Source organism: Prionailurus bengalensis, chromosome A2, assembly GCF_016509475.1.
Source record: "Prionailurus bengalensis isolate Pbe53 chromosome A2, Fcat_Pben_1.1_paternal_pri, whole genome shotgun sequence".
Classification (NCBI taxonomy): Eukaryota; Metazoa; Chordata; class Mammalia; order Carnivora; family Felidae; genus Prionailurus; species Prionailurus bengalensis.
In genome coordinates this window covers 94,783,708-94,801,019 of record NC_057348.1, presented here as the reverse complement: position 1 = coordinate 94,801,019, position 17,312 = coordinate 94,783,708, and the positions used below count along the sequence as shown (strand labels likewise).

General features: G+C 35.5%; 1 protein-coding gene across 6 annotated transcripts in view; it reads right to left on the bottom strand.

Annotated features, from left to right (window-relative positions):
- Positions 1 to 17,312, bottom strand: part of AKAP9 (A-kinase anchoring protein 9) — a 154,474-nt gene that overhangs the window by 98,125 nt on the left and 39,037 nt on the right. For all 6 annotated transcript variants that reach the window (XM_043588818.1, XM_043588819.1, XM_043588821.1 and 3 more), the window contains 4 exons: positions 16,551 to 16,748; positions 8,989 to 11,376; positions 3,654 to 3,867; positions 1,709 to 1,788 (listed from right to left, as the gene is read on the bottom strand). In XM_043588818.1, coding sequence (XP_043444753.1) covers positions 1,709 to 1,788; positions 3,654 to 3,867; positions 8,989 to 11,376; positions 16,551 to 16,748 — 2,880 coding nt within the window. The remainder of the gene's footprint in view (positions 1 to 1,708; positions 1,789 to 3,653; positions 3,868 to 8,988; positions 11,377 to 16,550; positions 16,749 to 17,312) is intronic.

The following is a 17,312-nucleotide window of genomic DNA, read 5'->3' as shown; positions in this document are numbered from 1 at the left end:
AATGAAGAAATGGACTCAAAAAGATGAAAAAACTAGTCTATGGCAACATGATTAGTGACAAAACCAGGTTTCATGAAGAACCCCAGAGGACCCCTCTATCAGAACAAGTGATTCATATTTCAACTTGAGATTAGGGATCAGGTAAAGACAATAACAAAAGGAAAAAAACATAAAGTCAGCTTATAACTTAACTAATTCGACTTGGGCTCTCTTTCCATTATTTACTGAATATCAACAATAGATACGAAAGGACAATGCCTGAACGCTTCAGAAGTGGAGGTGGACACTGCTGAGTAGCTGAATGAAGACATGCGTTAGGTGTGGTTGCTTCTTACTTTTTGAGGTTTTTGCAACACTGTTCTTTGAACAATTTTATAGGTAATCAAAATCAGTAAGGTAGCTCTACCTGTCCCAACTAATACCACCCTCTTCCTCCATAAATATAAAAGCCCGGGATAGAGATTAGGGACAAACCAAAGCAAAGATTATAAATTCTGAACTATTTCAAATATGCAGAAAAATAGTTTATCTATTACTTACCTTTAACAAATGGTCAATTTTGTCATATTATCTCCGTATTTTTTAAAGAAACTGAAAATTACATATAGATTTGAAGCTCTCTATTTTAAGTATTGCTTATCCATTTTATGCACCTTTCTCTGTATCCAGAGGTAATTATTCGAGCATACATACTGTATACTTTTGAGATTTACTGACATTAGTACAGACATCAAACACTGCTAAACGGAGTTCCAGTGCATCGAGATAACACAATTTATTACCACTGCTCATGGAAAGCTGAGTTGTTTCCCATTTTTAACTTAATAAAGACACTCTAGCAATGAACAGATCTGATTGTGCACAAATAAATGCTTGGGTTGTAGGATGTATATATCTTCAAAAATATACCCTGCCAATCTCCTTCTCAAGGTAGTACATTTCCACCAGGAGTGTGTAAGTGCTTCTATCTCACTCTAAGTTCACAAACATACTTGGCATAATTAGAGTTTTTAGACTTTGGCAATCTGAAGTGTGAAATCATATCTCATCGATCTTGTGCAATCTCCCCAGGTAAGTGAATGGATGCACTCAACAACCAAAGTTGGCAGGGGCAGGAAACAGACTTTTTTTGGGTTCTATTGGTCCACTGTTTTTTTGTATTAGGTATACCTTTTGTCTGTTCCACTGCTGAGATAATTTACTCCAATCTCTTTTGTTTCAAAAGATTATCAGAAAACATTTAAATGCTCATTTTAAAGTTAAAAACCCAGGAATATTTTCTAAGTGCAGTTCTGAAGTATAGTATTTCCTGTCTAAAAGTATTTCTTTTACATTTTTTAATTTAATTTTTTTAAATTTACATCCAAATTAGTTAGCATATAGTGCAACAATGATTTCAGGAGTAGATTCCTTAATGCCCCTTACCCAGTTAGCCCATCGCCCCTCCCACAGCTCCTCCAGTAACCCTCCGTTTGCTCTCCATTATTTAAGAGTCTCTTATGTTTTGTCCCCCTCCCTGTTTTTATATTATTTTTGTTTCCTTTCCCTTATGCTCATCTGTTTTGTCTCTTAAAGTCCTCATATGAGTGAAGTCATATGATATTTGTCTTTCTCTAATTTCGCTTAGCATGATACCCTGTAGTTCCATCCACGTAGTCGCAAATGGCAAGATTTCATTCCTAAAAGTACTTTTTAACTAATATCTTACCTGTGTAAAATAAAAACATTCTTCAGACACTGCCCTGCGTAGTTTTCCAATAAGCATTTGTAAAGGCTTCACTTCATCACCTAATAGAACAGATACTGTATTAAACATTTATCTACTTAAGTACTATTATCATTTTAAACCTATGTCAACTGGAAGCTTCCCTTACAATAAGATTAGTTTTAAATTCCTTCTTTAAAACTTATTTTCCACTGCTCAATGTTAATGGTCTCAGATAATTTTTAAGATTCTCAGTTTATATCCTACAAAATGGTATGAAGTGGTGATTTACAAATTTTACTACTCCCCGATATAAGAAGTATGTCATATATTGTAACCTATTATACACATCCATGGAAAACTGAAACAAGAATTTCACAGATCATTATTTACTTTTTTTTTATATATACTATATGTTTTTAATGTTTCCTGTTCTACTGTATTCTTTTATTTACTTAAAAAAAAAATGCTGGCCATTACTCACTAACTGCATCAACCATTAGTGGACCCATTAATTAACTTATAGTTGAAAAACCACTGGACAGATTCTATCCTTTAGAGGATATCATTAAAAATAATACATGCTTAAAATCTTATTACATTCAAACCTAAAGAACTCCTGAAGTGGAAAAATGATATTTAAGCCACTCCCTAAATTCTACTCTGTTCAACAGAGCAACTAGACAAACTTAGGAACCAGCTCATTCTCAAAAGTATATCTGTCAAGGGTGAAAACCTACAGATGTTTTGAACACAGGAAATCTACTTAATAGAGTGATTAAACAATTAGTAGAGATAAAAGCTAACTACAACTAGTCTTCTACTTCAGATGCCTTATATGTTGTTGCTTCTCACAGTGCCTACTGTACAGTCTCCTAGGACATCTCATTCTTTTCTCTGGCCTCAAATGATCTTTGGATTTCCAAATCTTAATCTTGAGCCTAAACCTCTTGCATTTCAGACTTCTATTTTTAACTGCCTACTAGATAACTTTTTTTTTTAAGCCAAAAGGTATTTTTAACTCACTATGTTCCAAACTGGATTTATTATTCTTCCCATAGATCTGCTCTGCATACTCCTCATGACTAGTCCCCCCTTCAATCCAGCTACCCAAGCTAGAAACTTACGGACCCCTTTCCTCAATTCTCAATTCTCAATTCTTCCCCCTTTCCTCCTAATATCAACTGCAGACTACAGCCTACTTCTTTGACTCTCTCTTCCATCCTCAATGACATTTTATTCAGCTCCTTATTGTTAGCAGAATTACCTCCAAAGTTGCTTAAATGGTCTTCCTAGAACTAATCACCTTCCTTACTTTGCCTCATGGTGTTACCTTAAAATAAAAATTTTACTGTTACTCCCACTACTTAAAATCTTACAGGTCCTATCACCAATAGCATAAAGCTTAAACATGCTTCAGTCAGAGTATATAAGGCCTTTTCTAATCAAGCTCCTGTCAATCTTAACAGCTTTATAGCCCACCACTTTCTCACGTAACTTGAACTCTCAATTCTCCAAGATGGCTACAATCTCTCACACCTCTATGTTTAAGACTCAGGAACCTTCCCTAAAATTCCAACAACCCTACTCCTGCCTGCAACCTCACTCCACTCCTCCTCCCAGGAGGTATAAGTCTTTTTTCCTTTTTTCTTCCATTCTTTCTAGTCATTTTTCTCTTACAGAAATTGATCTATTGTTTTCTAAGAGTTTATTTTATATTGCTTTCCCACTTGATTACAACTTCTGTGGGAAAATGATTCAGTAATTTTAGATTTCCCAAGCACTTAAAAAAATGTGCAATGATTATATGAACAGATGAATCCAAGACTTGGATATACAGTTACCTTCCTCTATGGGTTCTAAGACCAGGACAGAATCATGGAATGGTGGGCTCTAAGTGATATTTACTTATTTCATGTACTTATAATTTTTTTAGAAAGCCATTTACCTGTTTCTTGTGTTTTTATATTCTGTAGCTCTTGCTGGTGTATTTCCTGAAGTTCCTTTATCTTTTCCTCTTGGGCAGAAATAAGTTCCTCCTTAAGACTACAAAGAGCTTTATCTTTTTCATTTTCCATATATTCACGAACCTGATCCACATGAGTTGAATAAACCAGAGAGAGGCATATACGCTGAGCTTCCATCTGTAGCCTTAAATCATTCTTAAAGTGAATGTATGTACACATTAGAATACTTTTAAACAACTTACATTTTTAAAATAAGTTCTATCTTCTGCATTTACTGACCACAAGGGGGAAATACATGAAATTACAGTTTAAAACTTTATATAAGAGAGGTCTAATTTACCTCAGCCGCAGCAATTTCTTACTTGACACATCCCCAAAGGCAAGGGAATTAAAAGCAAAAATGAACTATTGGGACCTCATGAAGATAAAAGGCTTCTGCACAGCAAAGAAAACAATCAACAAAACTAAAAGGCAACCAACAGAATGGGAAAAGGTATTTGCAAATGACATATGGGACAAAGGGCTAGTATCCAAAATCTATAAAGAGCTCACCAAACTCCACACCCAAAAAAACAAATAATCCAGTGAAGAAATGGGCAGAAAACGTGAATAGACACTTCTCTAAAGAAGACATCGGGATGGCCAACAGGCACATGAAAAGATGCTCAACATCGCTCATCAGGGAAATACAAATCAAAACCACACTCAGATATCACCTCACGCCAGTCAGAGTGGCCAAAATGAACAAATCAGGAGACTATATAGATGCTGGAGAGGATGTGGAGAAACGGGAACCCTCTTGCACTGTTGCTGGGAATGCAAACTGGTGCAGCCACTCTGGAAAACAGTGTGGAGGTTCCTCAAAAAATTAAACATAGACCTACCCTATGACCCAGCAGTAGCACTGCTGGGAATTTACCCAAGGGCTACAGGAGTACTGATGCATAGGGGCACTTGTACCCCAATGTTTATAGCAGCACTCTCAACAATAGCTAAATTGTGGAAAGAGCCTAAATGTCCATCAACTGATGAATGGATATTGTGGCTTATATACACAATGGAGTACTACGTGGCAATGAGAAAAGAATGAAATATGGCCCTTTGTAGCAACGTGGATGGAACTGGAGAGTGTGATGCTAAGTGAAATAAGCCATACAGAGAAAGACAGATACCATATGGTTTCACTCTTATGTGGATCCTGAGAAACTTAACAGAAACCCATGGGGGAGGGAAGGAAAAAAAAAAGAGATTAGACTGGGAGAGAGACAAAGCATAAGAGACTCTTAAAAACTGAGAACTGAGGGTTGATGGGGGGTGGGAGGGAGGGGAGGGTGGGTGATGGGTATTGAGGAGGGCACCTTTTGGGATGAGCACTGGGTGTTGTATGGAAACCAATCTGACAATAAATTTCATATATTAAAAAAAAGAGAGAAGTCTGATTTTTCTCACTTCATTCTGTTGCACTGATCTACCTATCTTTTTCAAGGAAAGTAGCACAATATTGCCATTACCGCAACTTTACTGTAAACTTTGATAGATGGTATAGTAGTAGTATGGCCTGCTTCATCATTTAAAAATATTTTAGGGTTGTCTGGGTGGCTCAGTTGGTTAAGCATCTGACTCTTGATTTCAGCTCAGGTCATGATCTCACAGTTTGTGAGAGTGAGCCCCACATCGGGCTCTGTGCTGAGAGCATGGAAACTGCTTCGGATTCTTTCTCCCTCTCTCTGCCTCCTCACCCACTTTGTACTCTCTCTCAAAATAATAAGCATTTAAAAAATAAAAATATTTTAAATATAGAGAAATGAAAAGAATAATGTAATAAACATGTACTCACAACCCAAATAAATACAATTATTTTGTCTTCCTCCCCCCCCCCCCATTTTTCTCCTTTCTACAACCTTTTTTGGTTTAGAAAGAAAACATAAATAAAATTTAATCCACTATATTCCCATTCCTCCTTTCCCAGAGGCAATTATTATCATAAATTTGCAACAAGTCCACTCCATTTCTTATACTATCACTTTTCAGTACACGTAAACAATATATATTTTATGTTTTTGAGAATTTACATAAATGGTGCAAAATGGTATTTATTTTGCAAATCATTCTTCTCATTCAATATACTGAGATCTATCCATGTAGATACAGGTTAATTTATTTTAACTGTCCTACAGTATCTGTGAATACAACATGATTTGTCAATTTCCTTCTTGGAGACCAACTATTATTTCTAATTTTTTGATATTTCAAAAATACTGCAGTAAATTCTTAGATATGCCCCTGTACAAATATACTTGTGTTTCCCTCATAAAGTGGTTCTCAAACTTTAGCAGGCACCACAATAACCTGGAGTGCTTGTTAAAACAGATTGCTGGGCCCTTTCCCCGAGCTTCGGGTTTAGGAAGTCTGGTGTGGGGCCCCAAAATTTTAATTTTAACCTGTTTTCAAGTGCTGCTGATACTGCTAGTCAGGGACCACACTGACAACCACCTAGAAATGGTTCTGCAGGGTCATAGGTAATGTACATTAAATGTATTAAATTTTACCAAACTATGTTTTCTGTAATTGTACCAATTTATATTGACATTAACAGCATATGTGAGTACTCATCTCCCCATATCCTCACCACATTTTATTGTGAGACTCATAAGGTTGAAAGCACCTTTTCATGTTTATTAGACAATTAATTTCATCCAAGAGTATGGTATTCTGGGGGGAGTCAGCATTATTTCTAAGCATAAGTAGATTGCTTGTAGGTGCTACTGTTGTATAAAATTATCCATCTATTTCTTCTGTGAGCTCCTTCCCCCCACCCTCACTTTACTCCCCTCTCCCAGTAAGAGGGTTTGTCATGGTAGTGACAACTGGGAAGGAATTTACCAGTTTGCTTCTCTTTAGTTTATGTAAGTTAATGTCAAGGAGAGGGTATCTGAATGTCACTGAAAATGTCTTCAGTAGAGAAAGTAAAATTCTTACTGAGAAAATTTGACCATTTGACAGCTTCAAATTCACTCCAATTAAGTCTTTTTAAAAAAATTTAAATGATCTCTGACATTTGCAGGAGTAATTGAACTGTAATCACATTATGCTTTTGAGAACCACTGCAGATAATTAACGAAGCATTAACCGTTATACAATTTGAATTTTTAAATTCTATTTAAGTTAATAAAATATAAAATATCTTTACATTTAATATAAGATCATAAATGCAAATATACAGACAGTCCCCAACTTATGACCCAGGAGTTTTTGACTTTATAATGGTGTAAAAGTGATACACATTCAATAGGAAGCTGTACTTAAAATTTTGAATTTCGATCTTTCCCCAGGCCAGTGATACGCAGTATGGCACACTCTTGTGCTGGGCAGTAGCAGCGAGCCAGAGCTCCTAGTCAGCCACATGATCACAAGGATGAACAGCCAATACATTTACAACCGTTCTTTTTTTTTTTAATTTAACCTTTTTAATGTGTATTTATTTTTGAGAGAGAGAGAGACAGAGCATGAGCAGGGGAGGGACAGAGAGAGAGAGGGAGACACAGAATCCAAAGCAGGCTCTAGGCTCTGAGCTGTCAGCACAGAGCCCGACACAGGGCTCGAACTCACAAAAACTGTGAGACCATGACCTGAGCCGACGTCAGACACTTAACTGACTGAGCCACCCAGGTGTCCCAACAACCATTCTGTTTTTTACTTTCAGTATAGTATTCAATAAATTACATGACACATTCAACACTTTATTGTAAAATAGGCTTTGTGTTAGATGATTTTGCCCAACTGTATGTAAGCTAATACAAGTATTCTGAGCATGCTTAAGGTAGACTAGGTTAAGCTATGATGTCCAGTAGGTTAAGTGCATTAACTTCATTTTCAACTTAACATATTCCAATTTACAATAGGTTTATTGTAATGTAACTCCATAAGATCTGTATTTATTAGAAGTAAAAAGAGAAAACCTTCCAATGGTTTCCTACTGTGTATAGAATAGTCTCAACTTCTTACAAAGTCTGAAAGGCTCTCCAAGATCTCGTCTCTTCTTTCTTCTTCAAACATTTTTCCTTCCACTCTCCTGCTTTCAAACTCAACTAAACACACCTTCATTTGGTTCCTCCAACTCACCCAGGTCTTTACAATTGCCCTAATTTGCATGTGGTAGGCTCCTCCTCATTATTCAGATCTCAGTTCAAAGGTCAATTCTTAGAACAGACCTTTCAGTATTTAATGTTGTCACCACCACAACCCATCATTCTCTATCACATTATGCTTTATTTTCTTTATAGGACTTATTACCACTTCTAACTACTCCACTTGTTTCCTCGTCTATCGTCTGCCTCCCTCACTAGAGTATATTCCTGCTGTCAGAAGGAATCTTCTTTCTCTTGTTACTATACTCCCTATACCTAGTTAGACATTCAATAAATATATGCTGCATAAGTGAAGAAAAGTAAAGCCTTACTTAGCAGCATTACACAAAAATACCCAGTGGAATTTTCCAGTTATTTCTAATACTAGTAACTGGCAAACTGCATATTGGTCAAGAGTAATCTATTATTATATATCTATTTTTATTATATTTAATAAATACATAAGATCTACTATTATATACAATAGTAGATATTATAACCTAACTGTATTAGACTGTGTCTAATACAGAATTATTTTCTATTACTATTATATATAACATCAGATATTATATATCTATTATTATTCATTATATGAATTCTTTAGTTATAAGTAGAATACTTTTTACCCCCTTCAGCTTTACACAGTACTCAGAGAAAACTCTGGGACTTAAGTTGAGATTTCTTTCAGGGAAAGATGGTTTTATAACTACTGAATAAATACTATATAAAGTACTAAAGTTTAAGAGTTAATTTTTAGTTGTGGAACTTTTAAAACACTAATGTGAAACAAAATGCTGAAACCAAGCTTTGATATTACAACAAAATATTACAAAGTAACTTCTTTACAAAGTTATTTAAACTCTTGCCATTCCAAAGAAAATGTGAAACCATTGCTATTTATGAACAGACTATGTAACATAAATTAACTGAAAAAAAGGCAACAATGTTTAAGAAAAAGACAGCAATCTTTATGCCCTTCGTGGGGCCCAAATTCATAACTCTTAGATCAAAAGTTGTGCTAAGTAAAAATGGATAAAGGCAATGATAGATGAGAGGCCCAAATGAGAATTACATTACAGGGCTCCCTTTCATTCTCTTGTAAAATTTATGTTTTAGGAAGATAAAAACATTAGTTGCGTGAAATGTACATTTTCACTGTGCTTTAACATATATAAATAAGTAAACATACCTTCTCTGATTTAAGTACACTAAGTTCCCACTGAAGTTTATCATTTCTACTTGGTTCGGTCGTCCTAAGTGATGATCCACTTGTCACTAATGGCAAGTGACCCAAAAACAACTGTTCTTGCTTGCCTTCTTTTCCAACAGTCCTATTTTCCAAAGGAATTTTATTTTCCTCCATTATTTTTGATTCTTCACCAAAATCTTTATTTATTTTAGAAACTGACTCTCCAGAATCTTTGCTTGTCCTTGTCACAAATCCATCTTTTAAAGAGTCTAATGGAACATCACATGCATTTACATTTTCTTTCCTATTATGATTAATGATGATTTCTAGCTCTCTACATCTCAATAAAACTTGCTCTTTCTCTTGCTTTAAAGACTTAACTTCTTCACTCAGAAAACTAATCTCACCATGTTTCTGTTTTAATTGTTCAGAAAGATCAGACAGCTTCTCTGACAGTTCTAATTTTTCTCGCTTGGTCACCTCAAGTTTTTCCATAAGTTCTGTTGTATCTTTCTCAACAACCTCACCAATTTCCAAGGGTTCTCCTATAAAAGTTTTGTCATCATCAAAGACTGAACTTTTCATTTTTACCACAGTTGGATTTATTCTTTGCAAATGATGAAGCTCTTCACTAAGTGTTTTAAGCTTACTTTTATACTCTGCTTCTTGTTTGTTTTTGCTGTCTTCTAAATCAGTTTTCACCTTGAGAAGGCAAGCATAGTCTTCCTGTAACTCTTGATAGTTAACTTCAAAATTTTTTTCAGCAAATGAAAAAGTGTTCCTTTGCCTTTCAATCTCTTCAGTTAGCTGAATACATTGTTTTTTGAGGTCCTCATTTTCCTCTGTAAGTACTTCTATTTCTTTTTGCCAGTTACAGTCTTGGGATTTGGACTTAATGGAGTCTGTGAAAAGTAATCTTTCTTCTTGGTTAACAGGAGTACACATTTTCAACATGTCTTCAAGGGCTTTCTTTTCATCTTTAAGAATGCTATTCTCTGCTTCAAGATGTGTGAATTTTTCTTGAAGGTCATCCTCTTTTTCCTTCATTTGTTTCTCCAACAATTCAGTTTTAAGTTGTAATTCTTGAACTTCTTGTTCAAGAGTACCCTTTTCCTTTTCTTCTTGCCTGAGTATTTCAATTTCTTTTTGAAGTTCATTGATTTGAAGAGTCATTTCTTCTGATTTTGAATTCACGAGGGACTGCTGCAAATCTTTTAGCTTTGAAATTTCCAAAATTAGTTGATTCTGCTTAGTTATCAAACTATCTTTTTCAAACTGCATGGTTTCTATCTTTTGACTCATTTCATTCTGTAAGCCATCTATCTGCTGTTTATAGTGAATGCCTAAGTTATCTTTAAGTTTCTCAATATTTATTCGATGTTCAATTTCTAAATCTTCTTTCAGTTTGGAAAGTTCTTCTTCATGACTAAACAGAAGCTGTGTCCTCAGCCTCTCTAATTCAGCTTCTTGTGATTCAGCCATTCTGTCTAATACAGCATTCTTTTCTCTCTCTAACATTTCCAGTTTTATCTTGTAATTTGTAACTTCTGCTTCATGTTTTAATTCTAGTTCTTTTCTGGACTCAGATGCAGAAACAATCTCAGCTTTCAAATCTTCCACTGTACTAAGGGACTTATGTGCTTCATTGAGTTTACTTTCTTGTTCAGCTATTGTTTGTCTAGCTCTCTGAATTTGTTCCCTTGAAAAGCTCAATTCTTCAAAAAGGTCTTCAAGCTGCCTCTGTAGAGTAGACTTTTCTCCTGAAATTACTCCTAGTTCTTCCTTGAGTTTTTCCTTTTGAGAATTACTATCTTGCAATTTTATATTCAGTTCATTTATTGCCATATTCATTACTTTTATTTGATCTTCATTAACAGTAATACATGGATATGATCTTAAAGCATTCTCCATTTCTTCTTTATGCCGTATTTTAAGTTCATCTATCTGTGACATGTGTTGTTTTATTAACTCCTGTTTCATCTGTACTATCTGCTGCCCATACATCTCATCCAGCTCTGCCCGGAGCTGTTCTAACTTTCTTTGTGTTTCTTGTTCCATTCTTTGCAGAATATCAGTTTCAAATTGGCTATCTTTATGATTTTTCTTTTGAAGTTCTTCAACTGTCCCCATTAACTGTTTTATTTCCTCAGAACACTGTCTTTCTTTTTGCTTGGAATGAGTCAGCTCTAATTTCATATTTTTAATCTCTTGGTTCTTTCCTACAACCTGTTCTTGTAATTCTTCCAGTAATTTATCAGTAACTGTGACTTTATCCATTAGCTCTAGAGTTTTTTTTTCTTCTTCTATTATTTTTGTTTTTAGTTCTTCAATGATTGCATCTTTTTCCTGTATTTCTTTATTTGAGCTTTCTACTTTTTTATCTTGTTCCTTTAGAAAGAAAAAATGAAAATATAAAAATGTCAGTTTTAGTTCCTGGCAACTTACATTGCTTAATCTCAATACCAAAATATTGAGAGAAGTCTGTTTTTTTCAATAATTTTATAAATAGTAACTGCTAGGCTTGCCCTTCAATTTTTCCCAAGTCAGTGAGATAAGACCTGTGTACCCAACACTATTTGTGAGCAAACACTACAGCAGCATTGGTCTTCTTGAAGAAAGAAATTTTTCTTACACTGCTATGGTGAAAAATATTAATTTCAAAATTAGTAGGATTAAAATGTCTAAACCATTATATTTTCATCTTTCTTATTAATAAACTTAGTATTTTCTATAGGTATAGTACTATGTACTCTTTACAGTTCCAGAAGAAAGTCTTAAAAATAAATCAAGATTCCTTCTATGTATTGTAGTGACTTAAAGGTGTCTGATGAGCAAATGCTATGAAAAGACTAAAACAACAAAAACAGGTTCTTATGGGTCTGCCTTAGTTTCATTCCTGTGGCTGACCTCAAGTGACATGCAAAACAACTACACCATTTATAGCAAATCAACGTGGTCCTAGACTTTGGGTTTGAATAGAAATTTGAAAGCGGGCAGACATTTTTTTCCACGTCTGACTTGGGACTCTACTGTGGAACTGTATATAAGCCTAAACCTAGGACACAGGCCAAGGCATATTCATAATCACAATCATCCTTAAGAATGTTATCACATTAAGGGAGTCAAGCAAAAGCCCTAGAAACAAAGTTTTGCCTCTGTCACTTAGTTGCCTAAATATTTAAGGGCTGAGGTCCCAACTACAAAGAAAGTATAATCCATAGAATGGAACAAACACAAGTAGGTAAGTAAAATCACCTAAATGAGTCAGGAGTCCTAAGGCCAAGAGGACTTAAAGGCACCTTGAATGGATTTATTAATATATCTAAATAAAGAATGTCAAAGCCTAGAAAAAGGAAGGCGTGAGACAGAAATGTTGGCAGTACACATTCCACCACAGTCCAGGTGCCGTGAGACTGCGAATTCTGATCACTCTGGGAAAACCATACTTAACACAGAAAGCAATGTAAGGGGTTGTAGCAAACAGAATTTAAGAATTTCAGTCCACAGGCATGACTTTTCCTTCTGTGAGATGGATACATCAGGTTATCATAGCGTAATGCTATGGAACATTTGATTCCTCTAATATCCTTTAATCTCATGCTCACTAAACAAACTTTCTATTATTATTATTTGGCTTTTCAAATTCATTTGCCCAGAGAAAGAAAGTAAAATCCAATGAACCTGAAGTATGCAGGTCCTGGTGATAATCATTTCTCACTGTAAATTAATAATCTCATCTTCACGATTTAAACATTTAGCCTCCTGAACTTGGAAAATCTGAGCTCACCTCTGAGATAGCTCAAGTCTCAGATGATAAAAGATAAAAATCAGAATTATTTTTTCTTCCAAGATTTTATTTAAATTCAAGTTAGCTAACATACAGTGTACTTCTGGTTTCAGGAGTAGAATTTAGTGATTCATCACTTATATGTAACACCCAGTGCTCGTCACAACAAATGCCCTCCTTAACATCCATCCTCTATTTAGCCTATCCCCTCAAAAACCCCTCAGTTTATTCTCTATAGCTAATAGTCTCTTGTGGTTTGCCCCCCTCTCTGGATAAAAACCAGACTTCTGAGCCTACAAGTCAAAGGCCAGAATATGCACTATATAAATTAACTAAGGCAACGACAGCTATACTGTGAAGCCTCTTGAGCAAAATCCTATCAGCTTTTTTCTTGGTATCACATATTCCATCCAATGTCACCATAAGTGATTACCAAATGCTGAGCCTTCTGACTTCTGTACCATAATATGACATTTAAATCACTTTAATCTCTTAAATTGCAGTGTTTTCACCTGTAAAATAAATACCATTTCTTCTATCTCATAGAATATGTTTGAAGCTAAAAGAAAATGAATGTATTAATGTATTTTATGCACATTGTGCTATATAAAAATGTAATATCTTTGTATACTAGAAAGTATCTAGAAGGCATTTGGAACCTATAAGAAAATAAAATTAGTTCACGGAGGTCAACTTCAGTTGAAGTGTTAAATAAGCACTTAGACTTGGAATATTAACATCTGTTAATACTTCCATTTCCTGATTTTTCTATTGGGGAGGAGGAATCCTCATAAAACAGTGTCACTTAATTCAAAATTGTCCAACATGTGATATAACTGCAAGCAACAATAATTCTTCATTCAACTATTAAATAAATTCATGGTTCATTTTTCTTAGTACTGTTTATTTCAAAATATATGGTTTTAAACCATATATTTTGTGTTGGAAAAGACAGCCCTGTGGTTGAAGATACAATCCCTCTATTTTTGGAAACAGACTTGAGGCAGTGGGGAATAATATACTTCTTGCCTGTGACCACTGCACCATGGGAAGTTCAGAATATTATAAGTAAAGAGAATGAGGCTGGAATCACCATGACAGTTTCAACCATCACCCTAATGCTCTAGTCCCTCAGCTGATCTGATGGAACTACTGCTCAGGGGGAATCATTCAAAGTTAAAAAAAAAAAAAAAAGAGAGAGAGAGAGAGAGAGAAAATTTTAAAAATATATACATAATAAAGAAGAGACTAATAATTGGGGTGCCTGGGTGGCTCAACTGGTTAAGCATCTGACTTCGGCTCAGGTCATGATCTCATGGCTTGTGAGTTCCAGCCTCAGGTCAGGCTCTGTGCTGACAGCTCAGAGTCTGGATCTTGCCTCAGATTCTGTGTCTCCCCTCTCTCTCTCTCTGCCCCTCCCCTGCCCATGCTCGGTCTCTCTCTCTCTCTCAAAAAAAATTAAAACAAATTAAAAAAAAGAAGAAGAGACTGATAATAAAAGCATTCTGCTAACAGAGGCGCCTGGGTGGCTCATTCGGTTAAGTATCTTACTCTTGATTTCAGCTCAGGTCATGATCTCATGGTTTGTGTGATCAAGCTCCTGCATTGGGCTCTGCACTGACAGCGAGGTGCCTGCTTAGGATCCTCTCTCCCTCCCTCTCTCTGCCCTTTCACCACTTGCGCACGCGCTCTCTCTTTCACAAAATAAATGAACTTAAAAAAAAAAAAATTCTGCTAGCATTCAAATAAACAAAGGTTTTCCCCCCTATGAAAATGAATTATTTGGGGCACCTAAGTGGCTCAGTCAGTTAAGCATCTGACTCTTGATTTCTGCTCAGGTGTGGAATCAATGCAGAGCCTGCTTGGGATTTTCTCTCTCCCTCTCTCTGCCACTCCCCTGCTTGTGTACTCTCTTTCTCTCTCTCTCAAAATAAATAAATATTAAAAAAATAAAATAATGAATTATTTGAGTTTTAAATACTTTCAAATAATACTGCCTGCTGAATATAATAAATACAACAAAATCCAATTTCCAGGCTCTTATAACGAGACCTAGAGTATCTCTCCACTCTTCCCTCCTGAAAAGGCTCCCTTTTGTTTTCTTTTTAATTTCTTTAACATTTATTTATTATTTCTGAGAGACACAGAAGATAGAGTGTGAGCAGGGGAGGGGGCGGAGAGAAAGGGAGACACAGAATCCAAAGCAGGCTCCAGGCTCTGAGTTGTCAGCACAGAGCCCGACATGGGGCTGGAACCCACAAACCATAAGATCATGACCAGAGCCAAAGTTGGACACTCAACTGACTGACCCACCCAGGCTCCCCAGGAAATGTTTATTTTTATTGCTTCATTTTATCATATTATACATGTTAAAAATATCTTTATAAAGGCTCACTTTAAAAAAAAATTTCTTTTATGTTTTATCTTTGAGAGAGAGAGAGGGAGAGAGAGAGCGCGCGCAAGTGGGGGGGGGGGGGGTGGAGCAGAAAGAGAGAAGGAGACACAGAATCCGAAACAGGCTCCAAGCTCTGAGCTGTCAGCCCAAAGCCCGACGTGGGGCTCAGACTCACAAGCTGTGAGATCATGACCTGAGCCATAGTTGAACACTTAATCAACTGAACCACCCAGGTGCCCCTACAAAGGCTGACTTTCAAAGACTATTTCTGGTTAAACTATTTTTTGCTACCTATCTATTTTTAACATCTTTTGTCCTGGGTCTTTATGTACACTCCCCCTCTAAAATGTCCTTCCTATCTCTATCAGTTCGGATTCATAATGTATTTGCTTATTTACCAAATGAATACTGAGTAGCTACTATGTGCCACACAGAACTATTGCTGAGAAAATGAAATATAATTAGAGAGAGATTATTCCAGACCTGCCTCAAATATCCTCTCCTCCTAAAGCCTACCCTGAGTCACTTCCTTTATGAAGGCAGACCTTATTAGGAAAACATGGATGGTGAAGAGGATGGAGGCAAGAGGGGGCAGTGCAGTAAAACACAAGAAATATGGCTCTGGGCCAGCTGTATGGGTTTGAATCACAAGTCTGACAAGTGTCAGCAGGGTACCCTCAGTCAAGTCATTTAACATAGGTGAACCCCATTTTCTCTTTTGAAAAACAAATAAAATATAACCTACAGGGATGAGTGACTTTTAGGATTTAAGATTATAATCTTATGAGATATGTTGTGTATCTATGTATATATAAATATATTCTCTAGAATACATATGTGTGTGTATAAACACATACATATACACACATACATATTTACATATTTATACATAATATATAATACATTTCCCCCCTTTTCCTCTATTACCACTTATTTGCTAAATAAGTATTCCATGGAACTTTATAAAACATAACTATCATGAAAGGAGAATCCCCTATTTTTTTCTAATTAAAATCCATAAAATTTCATTTTTTCTTGGAAATATTTTCAGAATTTCATAACCACTGGTAAAATGAGTGGAAATACTTATAGATGAAAAGATAAAAAGAATGTTACTCATGTTTATAAATTTAGATTCTCCTGAGAACTCACTTTAACATAGGCTGATCACTTCCAAGGAACTCAGTAATTAGTATTATCTTAAAAACTATTATTGTAAGACTCCCGATTGCTTTTGAAATAAGTTGTTTTATATAAAGAACATTTCTTAATTATGAAATTTTGTAATTCATGTACATAACAAAAAATATAAACACTTGCATAAAAAACTTCAATTATAAAGCTGCTGTACATTGGCTAACTTCCTTAAAATAAACATACCATTTCATATGTTCTAATTTTCTCTTGTAAGAAACTAATTTGCATCTTGAAGTCTTCTTTCTTTTTTTGATAATCTTCTAATAAATGGTCTTGTTCTTCCAGCTGTTGCTGATGAGTGAGGATCTGTTGTTTGGCTTGTAACAAATCTGCAGCTGTGCTACTATGAGTGCTGTTTCTCAGAGTTTCACTAGCCTGTAACTTAAAAACAGAAAGAAACCCCCAAGTTAAATTCTAAAGTGATTACGCTAGGGAATAGACATCTTTTGGGATATTACTCAGCTCACAATTGCTCTCTGGGAAATCTGCTAGATTCATAGGCTTGAAACCCAAGCAAACATGCTGTCATGGCTTATCAGATGAGTATGGGCACATCATACAAGCTGAACAGTAAGATTATCCCATGACAAAGCAGAAAAAGTCTAATAAAATAGGGAAGACTAAGGCAGACCTACAGAAAGAAAAAGGGCCTGAAAGACAGTACTTCCTGGATTCCTGATATCCTTCTAGTTTCTGATTCCAATCCCTTTCAGAGGCCTGGTTGTATTTCCACCTTGAATTCTGTAATATAAGCCTGTATTTAAATTTCTCCCTTTGCTTAACCTATCTCAAATTATTTTCTGTACTTGCCATCAGAAACCTTGATTAATACAATTACATTCTTATGGCTCTGATTAAAGGTAAATGAAATATATTCTGTCTGGTTACCATTTTAGAAAATAAAATAAAATCATACCAGGGTTGGCAAAGGTAGGATGTGGCTAC